Source organism: Trifolium pratense, linkage group LG5 (genome assembly GCF_020283565.1).
Source record: "Trifolium pratense cultivar HEN17-A07 linkage group LG5, ARS_RC_1.1, whole genome shotgun sequence".
NCBI classification, from domain to species: domain Eukaryota; kingdom Viridiplantae; phylum Streptophyta; class Magnoliopsida; order Fabales; family Fabaceae; genus Trifolium; species Trifolium pratense.
Window position 1 is genome coordinate 53,357,758 of NC_060063.1, and position 20,225 is coordinate 53,377,982.

The following is a 20,225-nucleotide window of genomic DNA, read 5'->3' on the forward strand; positions in this document are numbered from 1 at the left end:
AGTAAAATATTATTATATCTTGTTTTAAAACTTTTTTTAAGAAATAACTTATTCAACTTAGATTTACATGTATATATATTTTGATTCAATTTATATCTTTTATAAATATGTAGTGGTGTCAGTGTCATATATTTTTTACATTAACGGTATCGCCGTGTCCGTGTCCGTGTTGTGTCGTAGTGTCCATGTCGGAGTCCGTGCTTCATAGCATGTAACTAGTATAAAAACAATACAATTTAATTAAGAGACATTAACAAAATAAAGGCTTATGATACTCATCTAGAAATTTCCAAAATATATTTTTGAAAGTTGTGTTTACGAATGCTTTAATATGTTAATGAAATATACAATTTTGTGGAATGACCCGGTTGTGCCGGGTTCAACAAACCTACTTGATCACGAATTACTATTTCCGATCTTTTTGGTAAGAAACAGTTTTTAAAAATGACTAAATGAAGTATCTTTTAAATTATTTTTTTACCACTAGTATCCGGTTTATTAGACCGCTATCTGGATCGAGAGTCAGTTTTAATATCAAATAATTTCAACCTCTTTTCAATCATACTTGTGAATATCGTGAAAGTGTGGCCACAGATATTTCAACTATAGGTATGAAATTAAATGATGCAATGAAACAATAATGGTCTTAAATAGAATTAGAGAAATGATGTTTTGACGTTGACAACTAGTAATTACAATAACTAGTAGTAATAAATGACACATGACATACAATTTTGACTTTTTTTCCTTCTCATCGGGTCACCATGTTATCTCTTCTCAAATAAAAAAGACATCAACTAACATGAGTATATGTAATGTATTATGTATTATATACAGTGTCAGAGTTAATTTGTTTCCAAATTTAATAGAATAATGGAGGATCAAAAGATGCATGAATGATATCGTAGGGATAATAAAATTATCAGTAAACTTACTGCCATACAAGCTATAGGAGAGTTAAACCTTTTTGTGGTACATGAAAAAAACTAACAACATGTATAGTCTCTTTTTTTTTTTTTGCAATTTCAACTCATGGTAGCATAGGATTAATTGTGCATCGTTTGTGATTCAATGTCAAAGAACATTTGCTTGAAGATGTGAGAAACTAATATCTTAAGTTTTTAGAAGAGTTGATCCTTGATAAATGACAATTATAAAAGGATAAATTGAAATTAAATAAAATTGAGATCAATTAGAATTATGCATTGGTTCATATATTCAAACTTATGGATACAAGCATTGCGACCAATATGTAACATGAACTCAAATTATTTCCCTATGCATATATAATATGCCAAAAGACTCAATCTAATGAACAAAATAAAAAGAAGATAACATCAATAAAATTTGAAATTCTTAACATTGTATCAATAATTTTCAAAGGATCTAAAATTTCCCCAAAGAGAAAGGGAAAAAATATCCAATATGTTAAGATTGTTATTTCAATCCAGAAATCACAAACAAGCACTTCAACATCCCATCACAGCACAATTATACACAAAGCTCCCTGATTGAATTATGGCAACTAAATTCCATTGTGGTGAGCCTTCGTCTACTACCCAAGCATTGACTTCTGTTACCATTCCACCATGAAGACTAGGACCTCCAATGACAATTAGCTTATCTCCGCATGATCTGAAGGCCATTCCCCATCCATTTAACGAGGTTACTCGATCAGGAAGGCTTCCAATGGTGACCCATGAGTTTAGATCTTTGACATATCTTTTTACTACTTGTTGTGCATAATCGGCAGCAAATAATACATTGTTTACAACTGCAATTAAAGGAGGTGCTTCACCACTGACCGGATTTGCACCATCTCCTCCATTTCGAGAAGGGCACATGTTAGGTATTTTGCGCCACTTTCTTGTCTTCAAATCAAACTCCTCACCACAGGTTAATTGTGTTGTTTTGTCAACTCCAACCCCACCAAGGACATAAAATTTTCCATCCATAAACACAGCAGAACACATTCTCCTTGGTGTGTTCATGTCTGGAAGAATCTCCCAAGTGCCAGTATCTGAATTATAAAGCTCAGAAGAGCTCAAAATGTTGCCATGTTGATCACAACCACCAGCTAATATTGCTATTTCTCCGAGGCTTGCAGAACCAAACAAACATCTCGAAGTATTCATTTTCATTCCCTTCAACCATGAATTTGTCAAAATGCTATACTTATAGATGGCAGGACCTGTTATTTCCCTTCCAAAAACAAGAAGCTCTGTACCAACAGCTAATGACTCCTTGTCTGAAAGCATGAAACATGTATTGGAACTCATTTTAGGCAATTGCATCAACCGATCACGATTTGGATCAAACGCCTCCCACTTAAGGACATCACAAGAAAAGTAAACCCAATGTTCAATTATGCCCATTTTTCGTCGAAGTTGATACAATTCTCCATTCTTAACGAGTGATCGAAAACTTCGGTTCAATACAGCAATTGAGCCATAATCAGACCTTGACAATCGAGCAAGACAATTGACTGAGGTATCATGACTGAGCGGAGGAATAAGCAAACTTGAGTCATCTGCACGTTTTTGGACATTTTTCTGCTTTTCCCCTTCCATGCAATCGTCTAAAATTTCAATTGACTTTCTCGACATAGCTTTTTATTCTTCTACTTCCTTCATATCATAATATTTTATAAGTCAATTGGAAAATCAAAATCAACAAAAATAGTTGAAAAAACTTCATTAATTAAATATTGAATGTAAAATTACACACACTCTTTTAGGATATAACGCAATTCTTCGCACATGAATTATAGAAATCGATGAACATCCAATAAGCGATCCTAGTTCATCCAGAACAATAATCAAAATCAAAAAAATAATAAGAAACGAGACACGCTGCTCTAAAAATCGATATTTTTCAAAATTAAATGCTCAAACACAACCAAGGACAAGAATTCGTATAAAAAAATAGATTTTCTTAAGAATCAATCAAATAAAAAAAATCAATCAAACTATGGCGACATGCATACCCAAATTCAAAGAATGAAACATTCCATTAAAAAAATGTATATTTTTCATTGTTATGAATCCTACATGCCCCTCTTACCAAAAAAAATTCTACATGCCCCTTTTTCTATGTCATTTTATATGCCTTAAAACTCAAGAAGAAAAAAAAAACAGGAAAAAAACATGAATTATGAATGAAGAATTTAGGAATAAAAAAAAAAATCCAGCTTAAAGCTATACTAGGACAGACGGTTGGTATAAGATTTCATTTTTTGTTTCCTTTGAAAGTCTTTGGTAGTGATATCTCTATCAAAGAAAGAGATCTTGTCAAACGTACTGGATCTATTGTGGATGTTCCTGCTAGAAAGGTTATACTAGGAGGTGAGTTAATTCATTCTTTTGGGAGATCCTTTTTCAGCTTAGGGGTGCTTTTGGATCTCTTGCACACTCTCTTTGTTTAGAACTTCTCCATTCTTTGCGAGCAAAGATTTTCTGTCGATAATATTAATTGTTGAACATTGTTTGAGAGAGGTCATAGCTAGTGTATCTGTCTTATAGTACAAAAAATATAAAAAATCAATAATTATCATTTTTTTTATCACTAGGTTTGGTCTAGTGACAAGGGATTTGAATAGTATGTTATAGGTCCTGAGTTCGATTCTCAGCTCATTGTAAACCAAAAAAAAAAATTGTTTTATTAATTTATATCAAAAAAAGGCTTAAATACATTTTGTGTTCCTCTATTTTTTTTAGATATGAAGTTTTGGTCCTATCCTATCTTCAATCTTACCTTTTTTCTTTTTGAAATTTTGGTAGCCCCACTTCATTTTTTGATGACATAACATATTCATTTATGATGTGACAACGCTTATAAGATGTATTTTTGTCGGATATTCAGTGTCGCCTAATATGCACCGACATGCATTAAATAAATAGACAACATCATAAAAAATAAAATACGGTGAAGGACAAAAATACCAAAAAATAGTAAAAGTGATATGGAAATTAGAGGATAAAAAATTCAAATTATAAAAAATAAAGAGATCAAAAATACATGTAAACCCGTTAAGTCTAGGTGTTGACACCCTGTGTGTGCACTAAAAACCGAGGACATTACCTCATTATTTGCACGTGTTGTGAACTTCATACATTGTGTTGGTTTATAAACCCTCTGGTTCATAAAGGAAAGGGACCCTAGTTATTCAGAGTTCGGCCGCGAGATAAGTAAAGTTTGACCAAAAAATTGTTCCACCTAGGAATCGAACCCGGGTTCTCCCGAAATTCGTCATTTTTGGTGAAGCTCATTAACCACTTGAGCCCAAAGACTTGGTTGAACTTCATACATTGTGTAATACAAGTTTTATCTTTTTTTAACTTAATATTTTGTTTTTTCTTTCTTTTTCCTATTATTGTGATCTGGCTATTTATATCGTTAATAAAGGAAATCAATCTTATACCATACACAAGTTTCTTTCTTTTTTTTGTCAAGTAGCTTGTGGTTAGACTCAAACATTTAAATGTGAAAAAATATAAAATCCGTGGTTTGAATACCGGCCACTCCAATAATATCTCTGGTAGCTACCATTTGAATTACATTTATGGGACTACACAAATTTCTTTTTATCATTATATAAAATTAAATAAGATTTCCTAAAAAATTGAAATAAGATAAAATTTACCACACTTCTTGCTTTTGTTTTTTTAAAAATCATTCTTTAATTAATTTCTAAACTAATTTTTGAAACAAAAAGAAAAAAAAATAGTTTCAATATTAATAATACCCTTTTTAGATTGAATTATTTTTTAGCTTATGCGATGCAAATGCATAATTTTTTATGTATTATTTTTTTTAACAAGCCAAAATTATATATACACACACACACACAAAACAAGAAATCTCCTCAGCACAAGACGTGCCAAGGTAGTTTATTATAAGTTTCTCCTCAGCACAATACATAAATGTAGTTTTTTTATGTATTATTATAAGTTTTTCAATGTAGTTTATGAAAAAATAGCATATAAAGAGACATTTTTTGTTAGTAAAACCTTATGAATTATCATAAATGTTTATTTATTTGCATAAACTATTTTTATAAGCTAAAAAATAAGCTAAATCCAAACAGACCCTTAGATTAGTAGATCTGTGGGCCAAATATCAATTTTTTTTTTAAAAAAAAGTTATTTTAAATTTTAAAAATCCATAAAATATTTTGAAATCTCGAAAATCTAAGTTTTTAATCCATTAAAATCTTATGCTAAAAATCATGTATAAGGACTTTTAAAAATATTAATTGTTACTTGGTTCAGTGGTGATTGACGCTGAACTTCGTAGGGAGGACCACAGTTCGATCCCCCACAACTGGGATTGGGAGGGGGCTGGAACCACACGGGGGGGGGGGGGGGGGGGGGACTAATGAGTGGGTTTATCCAACCCGACCCAATGCTAAAATGGATAGTTATTTTGGGCGACCCAATCCGAAATACCTTATGTGATTCGGATTTTGGTTTTGGCCAAACCCAACTCAATATGGCCTACTTGAATGCAAAAAGAACCTCTTATCACTAGAAATTTTTTTTTCTACCCCAACAATCTTCACTCTACCCCAACATATTTTTCAAAATACCCAATATACCCTTATAAAAAATTAGTATATTTTAATTTTTTTTTTGTTGTATTATACTATTCCGGTAGACTGTTTCATCCTCCTAAAAAATTATTCCGGTAAGTATTTATCTTTACCGGTATGTTAATTTTACCGGTACACTTTTTAAAAAGTGTTCCGGTATGTTAATTTTACCGGTACACTTTTTAATAAGTGTTCCGGTATATTGATTTTACCGGTACACTTGGTTTTAATAAGTGTTCCGGCATATTGATTTTATCAGTACACTTGATTTTAAAATAAGTGTTCCGGTATGTTTAATTTAAACGCTGATCTCTTCGTTCATCGTTAACTGCAGAGCACTCACTTGACATGAAGAAGATCAACTAACACTTGTAAAGCTCCAGAATCACCACAAACCTCCCATATTGCTGATTGGACATCTGTATCTGATAATTGCCTCTCCCCTTCAGATCCAACAAGCTTCATGTAAAAGAATAAAACTTGTAATAATGATGAAATTAAAAATAAGCAATTCAAATCAAAGCATAGTTGCCAGGTCTATTTTGTCTTTGAAGATAAATGCATCATACAATTTTCAGATGCTATTCTTGGATTGACAAAAAGCAGAGTGTTATATATCAATGGTCTGTTTGGATTTTTTTTTTGAAGAAAATGGCTGTTTGGATTGACTAATTTTAGCTTATCATTTAATGGTATAACCAATTATATGATAAGCACTTATGCTAAGTGTTTAATTAAGTTTCTTATCCAAGTAGCAGAAAAAATCACATCACTTTGCAGCAGTGAAGTCATGAAGAATACGACAGCATATATGTGGTAAATCTTGATAGAATGCAGTTTCAGTTACTAAGACAGGAACTAATTAAGGGAACCATAAAAAGAAAATGTTGCATAAAAACTGCATCTAACGAAGAGATAGTGTTTAAATTAAACATACCGGAACACTTATTAAAATCAAGTGTACCGGAACATTTATTAAAAAGTGTACCGGTAAAATTAACATACCGGTAAATATAAATACTTACCGGAACAGTTTTTTTGGAGGATGAAACAGTTTGCCGGAACAGTATAATACGACAAAAAAAAATTAAAATATATTAATTTTTTATAAGGGTATACTGGGTATTTTGAAAAATATGTTGGGGTAGAGTGAAAATTGTTGGGGTAGAAAAAAAAAATTTCCTTATCACTAGTGGACATAGTTTGGGCTAATTCCTCAACAGACCAATTTCTATTCCCTACGGTTCGGGTCATCGATGATAATATGAAATTTCCATATATTAATCGCAGCCGTCGATTCTCGAATACCCTAATTTCTTCTATCCCTCATCTCTCTCTTTATATATATATTCACAACAAAGCATAAACCCCAACATAACAATGGTTTCGTTCTTCCGACAGCGTTTTTTCTTGTCCCATCATCTCTCAGTAGGTTGTTGTTTTATTCATTGAAGAACATTAGCGATTGTATGTTGTGTTTTTTTTTAATCTCAATTACGTTTTAATTATCTTGTGCCTATGATGGTGTTATTAAATATACTTTGAGATTAATTTCTATGAATACAATCTAACTCTGAGGCACCCATTTTACACTTCAGAAATTCAATTTTTTATTTAGGTTTTTTTAGTATTTTTTTTAACGATTGTTAGTTGTTAGTTACTTGTTTTGTTCAATCCTAATTGAAATCTTATACTTTTTGTTGTTTAACTGGTTTTTTGTTTTGTATTCTGATTGTACAATCTGCAAATGATGATAATCTAGACAGGGACATCCGATCTCCTAATTAGAGGGAATGATGATTTGTCGTGGGAATCTCTCTGATGCATATGTTTTTCATAATTGATTGTTTTGATTGGGTTTAAAACATATTTTGCTTCTAATTCTTATGTTTTTAATGATGTTTTTCTTTGGATTGATTATATGATTTAGGCTTGTTAAAATGTTTGTTGTTTTAATTGTTCTTGGTTAGTACCATGATAATACAATTTGCAAGTGATGACAAACTAGACAGGGACATCCGATCTCCTAATTAGAGAAAATGATGATTTGTCGTGGGAATCTCTCTGATGCTTATTGTTTTAAGATGAACATTATTGTCTTATGTTGAGTTTATTGGGAAATCTTTAAATTATTGAGATACAAGTTTTCAAATCGTTTTTGCAGCTTTAATGTTCCAATTTTAATTCTTGATTTACATGCATTGAGAAATTTTCAGAAAATTTAGTAATGATTTGGCCAGTGATGTATTTATTCATTGCACGTATTACCAGAAGTGTTACTTGATGATATATGCTCTAATTGTCACTACCTCTGAGGCCATTTCTTACTGTTATATTTTCTACTTGTCCCCTTGTTCTTGTTGAGCTCAATGTTTATCTTATGTATTTGATCATACATTATGCAACTTTGGGTCAAATATCTAGTTGGATATTACAATAACAGAATGTTTGAGCCTGATGATTGTCATAGAGAACGGAGATTTGAAAGTTGCTTTTGTTGAAGCCTTTGATAATCATTGGGCTCCAAAAGCATCTTATGAAATAAATTGTTCTATGTTGGTATTAATGAAGGCTTGTTTTTCGATGTTTGGTGTATGCTTTGCATGTATGACTTCATTGTTTGTTTGAATGGTCTTGTTTGACATGTTTGGTTAAGTCTGGACTATAAAAATTGAAATACTAACTGGTTCAGTGTTTGTCGATTGTAAAATTGAATGCTGTTGCCTTTCTACAATTGAATTTGATGCTGGTGAGACACATACTGGTTCGTCGGCTTCTAGGAAACGAGGCAGTATCTCATTCCAATTCACTATTAACTTGATACAGTTATGAATGTTCTATCAAATATTAGCAAATTTTGCCTGATGTTGTAGAAGAATTTATGAAAAGTTTGTACTGAAGAAAATGTACTGTTAGACTGATGAAGCTTGTATAATGGGAGTCCTAGAAAATTTTGATACTAGTCTCGTTCTAAAAATTCTGTATGTTAATGTAGTCCTCTGTGCCATGAATTTCATTGCATCTAGTTTTTACTTTTCATTAGAGACAAGTTGGTTAATAAATATTAATGTATTTGATTTATAATAGAACCTTCGATGAATTTCATTGAATCTTCCTTAAAACTATTTCCATCAATTTTTATATTTGACAAATGAATTGATAAAAATTTATCTATTTGCCATGATATTAACCAAAAGGTATGTTCGTGTCACTTATTTGACTCTAACCACATTGCTCTTTTGCGGTTGCGATGGATAACATGACATTGACAATTATATAGTTATATATTTATTTATGTTTAAAGATTGATTAAAAAAAAAAATTAGGTTCGTTATAGTGGTGAGGGATTTGGGTAGTATGCAAGGACGGATCCAGACATGAAAATTCGGTGTGGCTAAAATTTTAAAGAATATATAACAAAAAAAATATAAAAATAAAGAAACAATGGACATAAAAAAGATAATGTATTAAGAGAATTGCTAAATAGTACGAAGACACTACACACGAAAGGCAAGAATTATACGTGATTCATTGCAATATAAAATGCTAAAACGGTTACAAGCAGATCTAATGGAAAACATGGGGAGGTTATTGTGTAAATCAACGGTTAAAAATAGTTCTTGCCTTTCTTTACTAGAAACTATCGCACAAAACAGCATTTTCCATGTATTAATTAAGGCATAAGGTTCTTGATACACCAATTCAAACTAATAGCAGAAAAAAAAGACATCTTTAAACTATAGAGGCCACTAAAACAAGCAAAACGGCTAATTAAAACACTAATTCCTGGATCTATTTCCAATGATTCATAATCAACAACTTTAATACCCTCACTTGGATGTTGAGTTTCTGTTGCTTCTACGGTCGCCGAAGAACTAGTTATACCATTAGGTTTTGGATTAAAAATAAATAAGCATATAATAGCTACATATTTATTGTTTTTAATTTTAAAAAATAACAAATTGGAGTAGCAAAATGATAAATATAAACACAAGCCATGTTTAGAGGGAGTATGGTTACAGGATATGTACATCAAAAGCACAAACAAAAAAAATTGTGAAAAATTTGGTGTGGCTTTAGCCACACATAGTCCCTACTTGTATCCGTCCCTAGTAGTATGCATTGAGGTACTAAGTTCGATCATTATTGCCGACATTGTAAACCAAAAAAAAGATTGATTAAAAAAATATTATTTATGTTTAAAGATAGACCTCCCACTCAAAATATGTTTAAAGATGCATATTTTCAGTTATAAACATATTTTCAAATAATTTCATGTGTAATGTAAGATTCTTAATATACCTATTCATATCCAACATTATTGATCTTGGTGTATGGGATTAGATTAACTCCGGTGGGTTTTCACTTGATACTCTCAATTGTCAATTTCAACCATTAAAATTTATTTATCTCTTTAACTTTTTTTTCCTTCTATTTTATTGAAAGGCTGGGATGTCACTGGATGGTCCAGTGACGGGAGATAATCCATTCCCCTTGGTGTATATATATAAATAGTGGACGAACTTGATATTAAGTGGTCCAAAGAATACTTGAGAGATTTTCATACCATCTAAATTATAACTTGGATCAAGTCTAACTCAATCATACGAAACTAACTTGAAAGGTGAAAATTCTATCCACTTATAAAATTATCTTCAAATCATGTCTCATCCAATACGAAACTCTTATCCTATTAAAACCCTTCTTGAATTAATTCCAAAAAATTAAAGATTAAATCAGCTAAGCTCATTTGCTAATAATGGTTCAAATGTTTGTTATCTATATCTTGTAAAAGTGGAGTTTAAGAAGGTCATGCTTTTAGATATGATAGTATTCCGTTTTGAACAAATTTTATCTATAACATGATGATGTGATTTATATATTTATAAAGATTAAATTCGAAAAGAAAGGAATCAAATTAAATTACGGCAAAAAAAAAAAAAATTCCAAATTAAATAGCCACATAATGTTGTACCAAAGAATAAATAGATAAATTACAATTAGCACAATCGAGTACCAAAAGTTGGGAATTTATCCGTTCGTTGCAGCTGGAAATTTAAGCTCAATATATAGACGTAAGCAACTTAAATAACAAGTGGCCCATTAGCTCAGTTGGTTAGAGCGTCGTGCTAATAACGCGAAGGTCGCAGGTTCGAGACCTGCATGGGCCAATATTCAATTTTATTTTGTATATTTCGACATTAAAGAGAAATTTCGCTCTTTTTTAACTGGCCCAGTGTTAGTGTTGTTCGGTTATTGGGCCTTAATAAACACGACAATATTATTTAAACGAATGCAAAATTAAAATTCAATGAATAAGCCAATATTCATTTTTATTTTGTATATTTCGACATTAAAGAGAAATTTCGCTCTTTTTTAACTGGCCCAGTGTTAGTGTTGTTCGGTTATTGGGCCTTAATAAACACGACAATATTATTTAAACGAATGCAAAATTAAAATTCAATGAATAAGCTTCCCAATTTTTCTATTTAAATTAATAAGCTTCCCAATTTTTCTATTTAAATTAATAAGCTTCCCAATTTTTCTATTTAAATTAATAAGCTTCCCAATTTTTCTATTTAAATTAATAAGCTTCCCATTGATTCGTCATTGTGTTGATCAGCTCATTTTTAATCAAGATCTGTTTAAATGAAGTTTGCTAATTAAATATGATAGAATTAGTTAGATTTTACTTATATTTTAAATTAGTTATGTATTTTTATAATGGAGATGAATTATTGGACATGCAAATCATACACCAAACCTTCCACGTTCTCCTCGTGATATATTTGGCAGTAAGCTAGTTGCTTTTTTTAGGATTGGGTTTTAGTGACAAATATTACTGATTTTTCTGTGTTTTCATTGATTGAGAGTTGAGACTTCAAAATTGAGTGTGATTCAAATGAATTTTAAATTGGTGTTGAGTTCAAAATTTGAGTATGATTCTAACGAATTTCAAAATCAGAGTCGGAAAGAGTTGCCATAATTTCTACAAAACTATATTTTAAAGTTTTGACAAATCGTAACAGTTACTGTGATTTCGTCAAACTTACCGTGATTTCAAACGTGCATGCACTTAATTTATCTCCCCCACTATCTCCTTGCTTATACATCGAATAACCTTATATTTCTAAGCTCAAGAGACTAACATAACATGGACTTGATCTCTCTACTTTATGATCACATAAATAAGAAAGATATATGAGGGCTACTATTATCCCACTAATTTCTTCAAGTCTCGTTGAACTGGCTATTCCAATTTGGTTTTGATTGCTTATCTCTTTGCCCCCTAATACTTAAAGGAAGGGGCAAAAGCTAACACTATTATAAAATCTCTTAAAATGATCTCGACCATATATTATAAATCAGATGGTTGACTGTGTCAATACGCATATCGGTGAATCTGTTTCAATTTTTCTTTTGGTCAAATAAGGGCAAATTAAAGCTGGCTAATGCTATGATGGACCACTTTCATAAGTGGTCCATGGACCAATGTTTAAAATTATCTGAAATTTCAACGATTGTCGACAATATGTTTTAAAAGTAAAAACTCACGACTCTCTTAATCTTTATAGCTAAAAACATGACATGATTGGTGTCAGTTCCATACGAGTCAAATTTTTATTTTTTGTTGTTTTAATCAAACCGGTATCAATTAAATCATTATTTCAGTCGTAAAAATAAAGACGATCATCAACTTATAATTCCAAACAACAATATATCTTCATAAAAATTTTAAATATTTTTTAATTACTTATCCACCATGGACCATTTGTACTAGTGGTCATATTAAAATTTTCCAATTAAAACTATACTTTATATAAACTATATATAGATTAGATTGTCAAAAAAAATAAACTATAGATTTATATCTGCTAATAGAAAGCGATCTAAAATAAACTAATACATGTACTGTCCCACAACCGTCATTGTTGTGAGTTTTAACAAATTAACAATGTACTCCATGATCTATAATGTATGATCAACTCCTACCTATCAATTACTATAGAATGTTTACCTTAATAATCTAAATATGTACTATGCTTTGTTTAATATATATAGGACGTGACATGAATCCTCCAATAATTTCGGTACATTAGCATATACGATAAGAATTTAATTTATATGTACCGTTAGTGTAAAGTTATTTTACACATGCGTCCAATAATATACCGACACATCATGTATGGTAATTAAAAACACATTATGTGTCACATTTATTAAATGATGTGGCAACACATCATTGAATGTATATGTATAAAATATTTACACTGACAATGCACAACAATTAAACTCATAAGATAATTGGATGACGAACACTAAACAGAAGAAGTTGTGGCATCTTCTGCATGTAAATAAGAAGAGGTGCATGTGCCCACTAATTTAAAAGTAAAAGCATACAAATAAGTGTGCCTAACCCAAATCTATAAACCAATCAAATTTACTAGACAAATTAAAACCTCCTTTCGGGTGAAAATGTCAAAGAAAGAGCAACATATGCATTTTTAAATGAAGTGTATTTATTTGTTTTGTTTTGTAATTTGATTATATTCTTCCAAGATTCACTTTTGACTCATGCATGTTTCCAACACCTAATACTCGTTATTTCGTCATTAGATTAGTCGATTGGATATTTTTTTGCAAATAAAAAATGGGTACAGATCAAGTTTCTTCAGGAGTAATTTTGAACATAGTAAATAGTTTTTATTTCATGTTATAATGTATATATATATATATATATATATTGACAGAATGTAAAAATAACTTTTTTAAATAAATTTTTTTATTTTTATATAATTTTTTTATTCAAGTAAATTAATAGTTTTCTTCACTATATTTTCTTATTTTATTCAATAACAAAAATAATATATATAATGAAAGTTTGAATTAGATAATATTTTATAAGATAAAAATATTATTTTTAACTACATTTTTAAAAAATATTAAAGTGAATATAGTTTTCTACACTAAAATGTACATAACATTTTTTAAATTTTTTTTTGTAATTTAATTTGTGACACTATTATTTGCAATCTGAAATAGTGATGTCACTAAAAAGAATCCACAAGTATAATCCAATCAGATCAAATAGGAATATCCTAATCCTTTATATTATTTAGCTGCAAGCTGCCATTCCTTTTTGTGGTATTCAACATATTTTAATGTATATGATTAGTAAAAAAAAAATGTACATATGTGTCGGATTGGACTTTTTTTTTTTATACCAAAACTAGATATTGGTCATACAAAGAACTCTAATTTGGTTCTAATGGAAGAATTCTAATTATAATATTAAGTCGGGTTGAATTGAACTGTCAATTTTTAGATTAAATTTGGTCAGATAGTGTGTTATTCGTTTTTATTTTTAAATATTTTTACAAATGGAAAGGTAAGAAAATATTCTTGGTAAATCTTTTTTTTACATCAATGAGGGCCATAGCCCGAAAATCTTTGATAGCTATAAAGAATGTTGAGTATTCCATAGTTGAAATTGTCAACATTAAATAATCAAACTATATAAACTCAATTTGAGTGAGCTAATTTAACTTCTTCAAAAAAAAAAAAAAAACTTAGATCATATAATTTATCTAGGTCATATTAAGTGACTTAATATAAATAGTTTATCTATTCAACGTCTCTTATATTAAATAATTTATGTATTCAACATCTTTTATATAATTTTTTTAGTTTACAATGTTGGCAATAAAGATCGAACCTAAGAATTTAATACGTTGTTTTTTTTAAGGAAGCAATATGCAAGTTGCAAGCCTTGATGTAATGAACCTTTGTTGAACTCGTATTCTTGTTTCCATAATGGCCGAAATTGATTTTTCCATTTTATATTCTTAATCATATATATATATATATATATATATATATATATATATATATATATATATATTCATGAATGAAATGAATTACTACAAAAAATTCCCCTAGATTGCCTCTAGAGTTAGGCAGTTCAACAAAATGATCAAATCATATAGTTCAATGATTTTAAATATGAAGCAGCCAATAAAAGATTACCAAATAGCATACACATCTATCAAGTCTTAATTAAAGACCTTTGCCTAACTAAGGAATATAAATTACTATAAAGATGAATTATAGTACAATTATAAGATAACGGGTTTTAATTTTAAAGCACACAATACTATTACTAGTCCCGTTGTATATATTCCACAACATGGTTGTGTGAATTGTGTCTTTCGTTTCGTCATGTCGGAACAGGAGAAACAGGGCCCACTTCAACACCAATGCCTCACCTCAATCAAACTCATTGTTTCTAATCAATTGGTCAAACAATGGATTTGCTTTGAATAATCTAAATAATGGTATATATAATCACCATAATCTACGTTATGTTGGTTTGTAACGGGGTAACATACATTGTAGTGTCCCGTTTTATTTGAAGTATACGTGAAAGAACCTTGACTCCAAGTTGTTCTTTTGCAAAGGTCAAAGTCAAGGAAAGCCCACAAAAAGTATATGCTAGAGTGGTTTTTCCGAGTTATAAAATATAGTGAAATCTTCGACCGAACACTCCAAGCTAGTGCTTTCCGGTAAGGTTCTGGTTAGTCCTTCTCCAATTAGCATCGCACCTGATGTCTGCTGAGTGAATAGCAGCAAGTGCTAGCTATTTCAAGTCAATGATCATTTAATTAGCAGGATCTGTATTATGAATATTAGTTTAAGTGATCCAAACCAAGTTTTCAACCCAACCAGGAAGGGTCTAGGTCCAGCTCGGCCATCCGAGATATAACTTGACTTTTGAGGTTAATCAAAATTATAATCTCATCTATGGGCGGTTGTCACCCCCTCTTTTTAGAGGCAACAAATATAAGTCTTGTATTGATCTTCTCAAAGAGACTTCCCCCCCCAGTGGCCCTTCTAGAACTTGCCCAAGTTACACAACCTCTGGTTGAGATGCGGGCTCTCATCTGGGATGTTCCAAGTCCCTAAAGATAGACTCCCCAGCCCGTTTATACTCAGTGAATTTAGTTCGGGCGCACCAAAAAGCTGCTGTCGAGTTTTAATTGCAAAACAAAGTTTTAAATAGGGACCAAAGGTTTAAAAGGCCCGTTCGTTTACTATTATTATTATATAGTAGCATGCACTAAAAGGTCAGTATCGGAAGAAACACCAAGTATAATCATAAAATTTGCACATTGATTTTTTTCTCTGAAGCAACACATTGATTATTTTTTTATGGGCGTAAAAGAGTAAATTGATTGTTGTTACGGAGTAAATTTTTTATGTTCTTAGTGCCTCGATGAGGTTAATACAGAGAAGATAACCTGAGTAGCAAACTGACTCAAAAAGACGCATATATCCTTGGCTCGAGATATGCCTTGATTAATAGATGACAAGGAACTCAACATAGATAATATCATTGAATGATTGAAATAAAAAAACCCCTAATATAATCAATTAACCTACTTCTATAACAAAATATAAACAAAAATAATTTAAAGACAATTCAACAACTTTCTTTAACTTATTTTTATTTAATTTTTTTTTGTTACAATTTTTATTTAAATTTTATTATAGAGATTCATTCTCTCAAATAAAATTAAATTATTGTACATACTCAAGTACCTCACTCAAGGCCCAAGGATATTTCAACCCTTCACAAAAAAATTTTAGACATAAATTTATGTCCACCATAATTCTTAGCTTGAAGCACCACAATGCTCGCAAATTGTACACTTTGTCTTTTCACAAAATTCAGTTTCTTTGCCAAATGCTCCAACTTATCATCATATAAATTTAATTTTTCAGTTGCTCCCCACACAATATCATCATCCTTTGTAAGGTTTGGTCAAGTTGTTGGACACAAATTTTTTTCTTCATTCATAAAAAGAAGAAAAAGAAAGTTGTTACACATATTCACTTAGTGGAGTAGACTACTAGACAAATTAGCTTATGAAAGAACAACGAATTTGGCCCATCATTTTGCAACCACCTCAGTGAATATTAATATCCCAATATCAATGGTTGTACATCATATAAGATGTTAATTACTTTGACTAATTGTGTTTTGATCCATTCTACTTAATTGTTCATAAAATATTTACTACTTTTACAAAAGTTGTTCAAACTTATTCTACAATTATAATATTGTAGTTTATTTTTTGACAATATAATATTGTAGTTTATTTTTTGACAATATAATATTGTAGTTATTAACAATAAAAAATGTAAAATTATTGACGGTGGAATAGTTTTCATTGCTACAATATCTTCAATGACATAACTTAATTTGCGTTCTAACTTAACTATCTTTTGGTGGTCTACAATGACATACAATTTAAGAACTTAAAATAGAATCCAACTCAGATTTTTAACTTGTTTTTTAGTGGATTTCAACTTGAACACTAACCATAAATTAATACTTGGTCTATTTGTTGTAAATTAAAAATAAAAGTAATTTTAGCATAAATAATTTGTATATTGTTTTTTAGAGAATTTTCAGAAAATTATAAGTCATAATTGAAAATGCATTTAAGTTGAAAATTTATGCATTTAAATTGAATATGCATTTTTGTAATTTCAGATCTAATAAAGTGACATAACTGATTTTTGCTTCTTCTTATTTTAAAAAAAAATTATCTAATAATCTAGAGTTTGACTCAGCCGCAAGATAAATAATATCTAACTAATTATTAATTTTTCTGCACTAAAAAAAAACTAATAATTAATTTTATAAAAAATTAAACTCAAATTCTTTCGAATAGAAAGTTCATCAACTATTCGCATCCAATCACTTGATTGCTTGGTTGATATGTACTTATTAATCTTACAGCTGGGATAGCTTTTTTGTGAAAAAGAATATTAGCTTCCGAATACTGTTTTCTTTTCTAATAATATAACGATATATAATTTTTAAAGAAAGAGTCCTGTCCCAAAAAAACAAGTTAAAGGAAGAGTTTTTTTCCCTATCTTTCTTAAATCTCATGTTTCTCAGGAAAAATGAAGTATAAAAGCTGATTATAATATTGCATATATATATGTTGAGTTGCATTGAAATGCACCAATTTGCAAACAAAACACTTGTCCCTACCAAAAGATTCATGTAATTTAAGTGCTTCCAAAATTTTAAATTAAAATATTCATTAAATCTATTTAAAACAAAAATATTGTGTCAAAAAAAATATTTAAAACAAAAATAATATTTGTAGCAGTCCTGCTAATAGCTAAATAAATTAGTTTGATTCACTTTTGCTTGATTAGGTTGGTAATGACGTTGTTTTGGACAGGACCTAAATCTAATTCGGTTTTAAGTTTGGTCCATTTAGGTATCAAACTCGGTCCAAGAGCATGTTGGCCCAAAGCCAAGCGTCCCTTTCCAACGGCCACATACACTAATCCTTTTGTAATGTTTGACATCAGAATGATTAATATTTACGGCTAATTATGACTTTTCTGCCATTGTTCCGACAATCATTAATGGTAAGGATACTAGATCCATCGTCACATTAATGGCCTTGACTCTACGCTTAGGACTATATATATTATATATATATGGAAAATGCTAAACAGTGCCCCCGGAGCACTAGTTAAGGATATAAATATGGAAATTTCATCTCGTAAATTGTGCATTCAATGCTTTAATATGTAAAAAGTTATTCTCTCTCATCATTAACTTTTTCATTTGTTTCTTTTTTTAGTATGCTTAACTAGTGCCCCGGGGGCACTGTTTAGCATGACCCTATATATATATATATATATATATATATATATCCTCTCATTAACCGATATAAAACCGATATAAATTTTATAAAATCTACCGTTGGATTAAAAATTTATATCGTATAGATCATTTGTGTAAAATTTCAGGCAAATCTAAAATCATTTGATATGCTATTGAGATACATCAAAATTAACGGTTTGCGTCTTTTTTTACATGCCGTTAATCTTTATGTGTCACAATAGCATATCAAATGATTTTGGATTTGTCTGATATTTTACACAAATGATCTATATTATATAAACTTTCAATCCAATGGTGAATTTTATAAAATTTATATCGGTTAAAATGTTATTGAGAGGTGTAACATTTGGTGTCAAACTAGTTGGTGTCATTTGATCCTAACCCATCATTGTTATGAAGAAAGTCATATACTATCCATTCTATTTTTTAACGGCACTATCCATTTTTTTTCTAAAATTTCCACTTCACGTATAAATTAACTTGAGCAAATATAATCCTCCTCCCCTTCACTCAACATATCAGAGAGAAGCACCACCGACTACACCCATTCTCATCAAGTAAGACCAGAAATTGATTCATAGTCAACATGAATTTGAGTTCAAATATATTGTTAATGTAGGAATCTTGTTAGTACAAAATATGCTAAAACTCATAGAAGCGGATTTTACACTTTGAGGTTTGTCTTGGTAAATTCTTAGAGCATATTTTGATTGATTTAATGGTCAAGTCAATACGTTCGTATCAACAATGTTACTTTACTTATCATGAAAAGTTTGGTTATGAAGAGCTCATGAGTTGTAGTTAATTAACAAAACTTGTTCTTGCCACAAAAACAAGATAAGGCCATATCAACAATGTTAACTAGCATTTTTTTTTTTTACCTTTCCATTAACTCTCCGAATTTTAGAGGAAGAAATATGGTAATCAGAAATTTAGTCGCTAGGTAAATAAAGTTTGAACAAAAATTATTTTACCTAAAAATTGAATTTGATGCTAATCATGGTGGTTTAATTTTGGTGGAATTATGAGAGATCATAAATCATAATGGTTGTTGCTTTGCATGTTTTTTTGGATAACACGACTATCCCTAGGGCAATATTTATGTGTTAAAGAGATTAATGAGCTCCATTTTTAAAGGTGGAATTTCAAGCCGCTAATCACCTGAAAAAAGAAGAAAAAAAAACTTAATGTGCTACACAAATATAACAATCTCATTAGAGAGATCTTCTGAAGATAAGTTTGTGGCCAACTTTTTTGCAAAAAAGGGTGCTCTTTTTGAGTACTAGTAACCTTATTAACCATAGCATGACGTCGATTCTCCTAACAGATGTCATCAGAGTTTCTTCTCTATTCCACTTTTTTTTTCTCTTCTAATTTGTAACAAATTTCTTTTTAAAATTATTTTATTTTAAAGCGTTGTGGATAATTTATCCAAACAAATAAGAATTAATCACATAGAAAAATAGAGTAAAAATTAATTTTTTATACCACTTTTGTTTAACAACACAAATTCAATTTATTTCATTTAAATAAGGAAAAATACAAAGAGGTGCATAATCAAATAACTGGCGATTAGCATATGAAATGACCGCCCTAGCTAAGTAATTATGAGCTGTCATATTCGCTTGTCGTCAAATGAACAATATATTGAAATTTGTAAGGTTGTAGCTTTAAGAGTATGAAATAATGTTGTTTTCGATATAAAATTTTTATTTTTATTTTTTTAACTAGCGTCCTTATGAACAATATTTTATGACATTGTCGATATGTTACCTTAGACATTTTCATCCGGTTTCGAACTCAGGACCTCCAAACCCTTCGTGTAAATTTTAGTAGTTTTGTTACTTCAATTACAAACAATTTTTTTTTAATTTTTTTTACACCCTCTGAGTCAGAAGGTGAATCTATAAACAATCTTTC

General features: G+C 30.1%; 1 protein-coding gene and 4 non-coding genes across 5 annotated transcripts; 4 read left to right on the top strand and 1 right to left on the bottom strand.

Moving 5' to 3' along the window:
• Positions 1-1,469: 1,469 nt before the first annotated feature.
• LOC123887446 (F-box/kelch-repeat protein At1g74510-like) lies at positions 1,470-2,606 on the bottom strand. The gene has a single exon (XM_045936764.1). It carries the CDS (start codon positions 2,604-2,606, stop codon positions 1,470-1,472), a length of 1,137 nt encoding a protein of 378 aa, XP_045792720.1.
• A 4,493-nt stretch (positions 2,607-7,099) lies between these two features.
• Positions 7,100-7,175, top strand: LOC123887826. Its single transcript, XR_006801818.1, has one exon. It is a non-coding gene; the product is annotated as a small nucleolar RNA Z267 (small nucleolar RNA).
• A 155-nt stretch (positions 7,176-7,330) lies between these two features.
• LOC123887830 lies at positions 7,331-7,418 on the top strand. Its single transcript, XR_006801822.1, has one exon. It is a non-coding gene; the product is annotated as a small nucleolar RNA R44/J54/Z268 family (small nucleolar RNA).
• A 158-nt stretch (positions 7,419-7,576) lies between these two features.
• Positions 7,577-7,664, top strand: LOC123887831. The gene has a single exon (XR_006801823.1). It is a non-coding gene; the product is annotated as a small nucleolar RNA R44/J54/Z268 family (small nucleolar RNA).
• Positions 7,665-10,687: 3,023 nt separating this feature from the next.
• Positions 10,688-10,761, top strand: TRNAI-AAU. Its single transcript has one exon. It is a non-coding gene; the product is annotated as a tRNA-Ile (tRNA).
• The last annotated feature ends 9,464 nt before the right edge of the window (positions 10,762-20,225 follow it).

Excerpts from the sequence above, each read along its gene's own strand:
- LOC123887446 (XM_045936764.1), bottom strand. The coding sequence starts at position 2,606 with ATGTCGAGAAAGTCAATTGAAATTTTAGACGATTGCATGGAAGGGGAA.